The 6,000-nt window shown below is 56.9% G+C and overlaps 1 protein-coding gene across 1 annotated transcript in view; it reads right to left on the bottom strand.

Moving 5' to 3' along the window:
* Positions 1–1,566: 1,566 nt before the first annotated feature.
* The window catches only part of Fam222a (family with sequence similarity 222 member A), a 62,631-nt gene continuing 58,197 nt past the window's right edge, over positions 1,567–6,000 (bottom strand). Inside the window, exon 3 of the mRNA XM_004664109.2 lies at positions 1,567–2,881. Coding sequence (XP_004664166.1) covers positions 1,605–2,881 — 1,277 coding nt within the window. The 3' untranslated portion in view covers positions 1,567–1,604. The remainder of the gene's footprint in view (positions 2,882–6,000) is intronic.

Below are 6,000 nucleotides of genomic sequence, written 5' to 3'. Positions count from 1 at the left end.
AGACCTTGCTGTGTGACCTCGGGTGGGTGCGTCTCCCCTTACGAGTACCGTTGGTGCCTTGCAAAGGTCGAGCTCCAAGGGGGCAGGGCTGGGTCTGTGGCCGAGCTTAAGGAAGGTTGGGCAGGACTGTCCCCACCGCCCTGCCACCACGAAGCGGGAGGCCTGACAGAGCCAGCCCCGCTCTGCAGAGGGGACCCCCAGCGGCTTGGATTCGGTTCCCACTTTGTTCCCGCGGGCGGACAGGTGAGAGGCCCTGGGCAGCACCCCGCTCCCTGAGGCTCCCTAGGTTGGCCTCCCGTGGGTCCTTCAGGGAGGGAGGAAGGCAGAGCAGGAAGACAAGAGCTGTAAGGCAAGCCGACAGCTGAGACACCATCTGTGTTTTCCTTTTTTTTTTTTTTTTCTTTCTCTTCGTTTTTAAAACAATATAGTGCAGACTGCACTTCTCACAGTAGAATATAATGGTCAATTTTAGTATAAAAAAACATTCTCAGAGATTTGTAAATGCACTTAGTGCTCGAACAGGCCTTGGAGAGATAGTACCACTTCCGGAGCGCCCAGGGGCCAGGGCTGGGGGACTGCAGGCCTTGGGGACCTCCTGGGCTTACCTACCCCCACAACAGTGTCGGCTAGGCCTGAGGGGGAGGGTACAGAAGAGGGAGTTGGATCGGCTCTCCCCGTTATAACGACTGGCTCCCAGGAGATCCCACACACAAACCACGAAGGCAAGGTGGGTGGGGGGCTCTTCTGAATAGAGCTGGAATTTGAAGGCCCCTTGCTGGCCCCTGCGACATCTTTGTGCGAACAGGAAAAACGACGCCCCTTCCTCAAGATGCGGAAAATTGTAATAAATATACAAGTCTAGGATGCAAGTGGTATCTCCTTGGACAAGGTGCCCTTGTGCAGTGTACCACCTGTGCCCGGCAGCCCTGTGAGATGTATTGGGAGGAATGGAGAAGAGGTTGGTCCAGGGTGTGCAGAGTACGGACCGGGCATGACTCTTGTTAGGAAGGAATGAGTTGGGGAAGAGTCAGAGAGGAGGAACATAGGGTAGTCTTGGGGCCCCGTAGGAGCCTGGAGTCAGAGTGGTCTTCATCTGGAATGGCTGGCGGGGAAGGAGACACTTTGGGCCCAGGAACTTCCTATAGACTGCCCCCCCCCATCCCTACTCCTTTTCTGGGCGGCTGGGGGATTGTGGGTAGAGACTCAGTATGTGACCTTCTCCTCTGACTGAAACACCCCATTTCCATCTGCTTCCCCACGGGCCTGAGTGCTGGAGGCCAGAAGGAACTGTTCCTGTGTTTAAGTGTTTTTGTTGTCCCTAGACAGGAGTGTGGACATCACTGCTGCCCCAGCCCTGGGGCCCTTGGTGGGAGGAGGAGGAACCTTGGCATGTGAGGACACCCTGCCCCGCCCCATGCCCCCAGCAGCAAAGCGGCAGCCAGTCTGGCTTCCCTGTGGGCATCGTGGTGGGTACAGAGTGGGGCTAGATGCCTCTGCCAGCTGCCCACCCCGTTCCGTGGCCTGTCTCCCCCTTCCCTCCCCCCAGCACCCCATCCATCCATCCGTCCATCCATCCGTCCATCTCTACATCTGCAGGGCAGATCTTATCTGTAGACCGGCAGGCGGATGTGGGCATGCTGGTGGTCCAGCAGCCTGGGCACGGCCACCGTCTCGTAGCCCTTGCCCAACATCTGCTCCTTGATGCAGGGTGGCCGGATGTCATTGATGAGGTACTCCAGCGACTGCAGGCTGCTGCTCAGCACCGACGTGTTGCACACGCTCTTGCTGGTCAGGCCAGAGAGGACGTCCACAGGAGGCCCGGCTAGCTCCCGGGTCACCCCGGGTCCCAGCTCAGTCACTGCCACCGTGGCCGGGTTGTAGCAGTCACTGGTAGGGGTGACCAGTACACTGTTCCAGGGAGCAGCGAAGTACTGGCCCACGGTGAAGCTGGTAGGCAGCCCGACTCCACAGTTGAGGGGTGACCCGCTGGCCCGCTCATAGGCCCGTCCACTGCAAGCCTCGGGGGACTTGCTGGTTACAGTGCTGCCGCCGCCGTAGGCACGCAGTGGCTGGGGTGGGGGTGGGGGTGGCTTCTGCGGCCACAGCAGGTAATCGAGGCCGCCTTCTGCGTATCCTGCGGGTTTGGTGGCCCCAGCCAGGGTCAGGGCAGCTGTGGCCCCTTGGCCCAGGTCTGCGCCTTTCCGGCAGTCAGGCAGACCGGCGGTGGCTGAATAGGCCATGCCGGGGAAGCTGGGCACAGGGCCGTGCTTGGCTGGGCTGGGCTGGGGGACAGCTACGCCTTGGCAGGCAGTGGGTGCAGCGCCTGGGGCCTGGCACTGCTGGTTGAGTTGGTAGAGGATGCTGTGGATGGAGGGCAGGTTGGAGGGTGGAAGGGGCAGGCCTCGGCCCGGCAGGGGGATGGCGGAGCTGGTGGTGGCGGCTGCAGGCAGGCTAGGTGGCGGGGCAGGAGCCTCAGGTGGCTTGGGGTAGGCTAAGGGACCCAGGGCACTGGGCGCCGGGTAGGGAGCAATGCCCACCTGCACAGTGGCTGGTGACAGCTTGGTCCGCTTGCCCTCTGCGTTCTTGAGCACGCTTTTGGTGGGGCCGGAAGGCACAGCCGTGCTGGAAGAGGAGACCGCCGCCTTGACGATGGCCAGCAGGCCCTGGTAGCCGGCCGCGTGCTGCGGATAGGGGCTGTAGCGCTGGCCGCTGGTGTCGTAGCCGTTGACCGTGCGGCTCAGGTGCTTGTGCTGCGGCACGCGGATGTTGGTGGGGAAGATCTTTATGGACAGCGGGCTGTTGGCCACTTTCTCAGCGTAGGCGTCCAGCTCAGCCGGGCTCGGGTAACGGGAGGAATGCATGGAGCCAGCCACTGACTCGCCTGCAGGGGACAGAGGCACAGGTGAGACCTGCCCTGCCCTGGTGGCCACACAGCTCCCGGCTGCCCACTGGGATCTCAGGAGCTGCCCTGCCCCTTCCCTCGCTCACTTCCCCGGGACTCAGTTTTCCTTCCCCATCTCCAAGCTTTGGACCCGGGTGTGAGGCTCAGATGGGGTGGGGACTATGGTCATCCATGCCATCTACTCCCAATGCAGGAACAAAGCTGGGCGACGGGGGCCCTGCTGGCCCCCAGCCACGTCCACCCGCACTTCTGACAACGTGGATTTGCTAATCTGGGCTTGGGGATGGAAGGTGTGCCTGTCACTAACACTGTGTGACATCCATCCAGGTCGTCCAGCTCACCCGCCTGTAGGTAGGCCCAACTGGCCATGGCCACGGGGAAGGAAGGTGGTTGGGTGGGCAGGCTCCTTTCTGGATTCTGAGGCACTGCAGACCCAAGTGCAGACTACGTCCTCCCTGGAGCCAAGGGCTAGGGAGGAGGGTCACGGCCTGGGCACAGGGAGACACCTGGACTTTGGAACCTGCTACGTCTTGGGGGAGACTTGGTTACATGGGCTCTGTGGCACTGGGCAGATTGTTTGCCCAGCTGAGCCTTAGTTTCCCTGCCTGTAGAATGGGAGTCATGATGGCTGCCAGGTTGGCAAGGTGACCTAGATGGTGCCAAGGGACCCGGCAGGGTGAGGTGCAAAACAGGTGCTGGGGAACTGAGCCAGGGACCTCAGGTGCAGGGAGGGCTTCACGGCACCAACCCTTAGCTGTTTCTTAGTTTGGTTTGCTTTTTCGAGGTAGGGTCTTTCCCTAGCCCAGGATGACCTGGAATTCACTCTGTATCTCAGGCTGGCCTCAAACTCACAGGGATCCTCTTCCCTCTACCTCCCGAGTGCTGGGATGAAAGGTGTGTGCCACCAAGCCTGGCTAAGTTTTTTGGTTGGTAAAGCGGGGTGCTGCTGTTGTCAAGGCTACCTCCCAGAGCAGCTGTGAGGGTTTTACAAGTCGGGTATGATGGGCAGCAAAAGCAGAAGCTGGTGCTGCCACAGTGTGAACACCCTCCCATGCGCCCAGGAAGGTCTGCCTGCCCCAGGCCTCCTCCTACGCTGCCTGGGGCTCATTGCCCATCCCATTGCCCTGCATTGGGGAGGCCAGGCATTTGGGGCCAGCTTTCTCAGAGGAGTGTGTGCCCATTACCTAAGGCCACCAGTGGAGCACAGGATCAGGTTAGGAAGGATGTCCTGGGTGTCATCGTAATTGGCAGGGGCCAGAGTGGCTTGCTGTGGGGAGAAAACCTTGAGGGACGCCTGGGAGAGCTCGCACCAGCGCATGGAGGGCATCTGAACAGTGTGGTGGCTTCTCAACCCAGAGGACACGCTGTCATCATCTGGAAACACTCATAGTTCTAGCAAGTAGGACCTGGACCTGTGTGCTCCTGCACATCCTGAAATGCCCAGGTGCCAAAGTGCTGCCCCAGGGCGCTGGGCAGCTACAGAAGGGGTTCAGCAGGGGCAGGGCAACAGGACAAGAAGGCAAGCCCTTCCTTCATCCCTTTGGCCTAACTTGAGCCTGGCAGGTGAGCCCACTTATGGGTCCCCACCCTGGCTGTACTTGGGGTGTCCCCTCCTAAGTGGCCTAAAATAAACTTGGTGTGGAGAATGGAAATGTCACTTTGGCCTGCGGGGGAATCTTTCTCTTAGATTGGATTTAAACTACATTATACAAGCAATTTCATGGGCACTTAGCACTGCTCGGAGAGTCCCGCAAAAAAGGGACCAGTTCTTCATTTGCTAGCCATAAATCAGCAGTTGCTATAATGAGCACAAAAATGTCACTTTTATGCAATTTTACAGATGAACAAAACTGGTGAAATTAGCTGTGGAAACCTACCAGACTCAGCAAAAGCAGCTGCTGGGAGGGAAAAAAAAAATAAAATAAAATGATATCTGTGTGTGTTTTCGTTCCTCTTAAACTCTCATCCCAAGCAAGTTTCTGCCATTGTGGTGTGAAAACTCATTTGTCCTCACCATTATACTTTCATTTGGAGTTTATCTTGAGTATCCAATGAGCCACCAACTGTGAAAATGATTAAATCTACAGAATCTATCTAATGGATGGGATAAATTAGGTGTTTAAAACCTTAAGAAGTGGGCTGGAGAGATGGCGTAGCGGTTAAGCGCTTGCCTGTGAAGCCTAAGGACCCCGGTTCGAGGCTCAATTCCCCAGGACCTACGGCCCACGTCAGCCAAATGCACAAGGGGGTACATGCATCTGGAGTTTGTTTGCAGTGGATGGAAGCTCTGGTGTGCCCATTCTCTCTCTTTCTGCCATGCTCAAATAAATAATAATGAACAACAACAACAAAAAAAACTTAAGATGAGGGAAAATGCCTGTTTCCTGTTCGCATCCTCCAAAAGAAGGTGCTCTGCTCCCCCATCTGGTCAGTGGGGCTCCCTGAGGATACAAAGCTCTTGGGCCAGGCTTACTGGGTGTCCAGGCTACATGTCCATTGCCACTGTTTCCAGGGCGGCGTGTGTTTGGCGGGCCTGGGCACTGTGGGGGTGGGTCGTGGTCCCATTTTACAGATATGAGTGCAGATTATAACATGTGGTAGCCAGCCCCAGAGACCTGCCTCACCTTGATGGTTTATTTTAATTTTTATCTACTTATTTGAGAGAGGGAGGGAGAGAGAATGGATGTGCCAGGGCCTCTAGCCACTGCAAACGAACACCAGACACATGTGCCACCTTGTGCCTTTGGCTTATATGGGTACTGGGGAATCGAACCTTGGTCCTTAGGCTTCATAGGCCAGCACCTTAAGTGCTAAGCCATCTCTCCAGCCCTCACCTTGATGATTTTTTTTCTCTACAATTTTTATTTAACAAGGGGGGGGGGACAGAAAGAGGTAGAGGAAAGAGAGAATGGGTGCACCAGGGCCTCTAGCAACTGCAAATGAACTCCAGATACATGCCCTACCTCGTGCATCTGGTTTATGTGGGTCCTGGGGAATCGAACCTGGGTCCTTTGCTTTGCAGGCAAGTGCCTTAACTGCTAAGCCATCTCTCCAGCCCTCACCTTGAGGATTTTTAAAGAATAATTTAATTACTTTCA

The sequence above is a fragment of the Jaculus jaculus genome, chromosome 13 (assembly GCF_020740685.1).
Source record: "Jaculus jaculus isolate mJacJac1 chromosome 13, mJacJac1.mat.Y.cur, whole genome shotgun sequence".
Classification (NCBI taxonomy): domain Eukaryota; kingdom Metazoa; phylum Chordata; class Mammalia; order Rodentia; family Dipodidae; genus Jaculus; species Jaculus jaculus.
The sequence above is the reverse complement of the archived record's forward strand: the minus strand, read 5'-3'. Positions and strand labels throughout refer to the sequence as shown.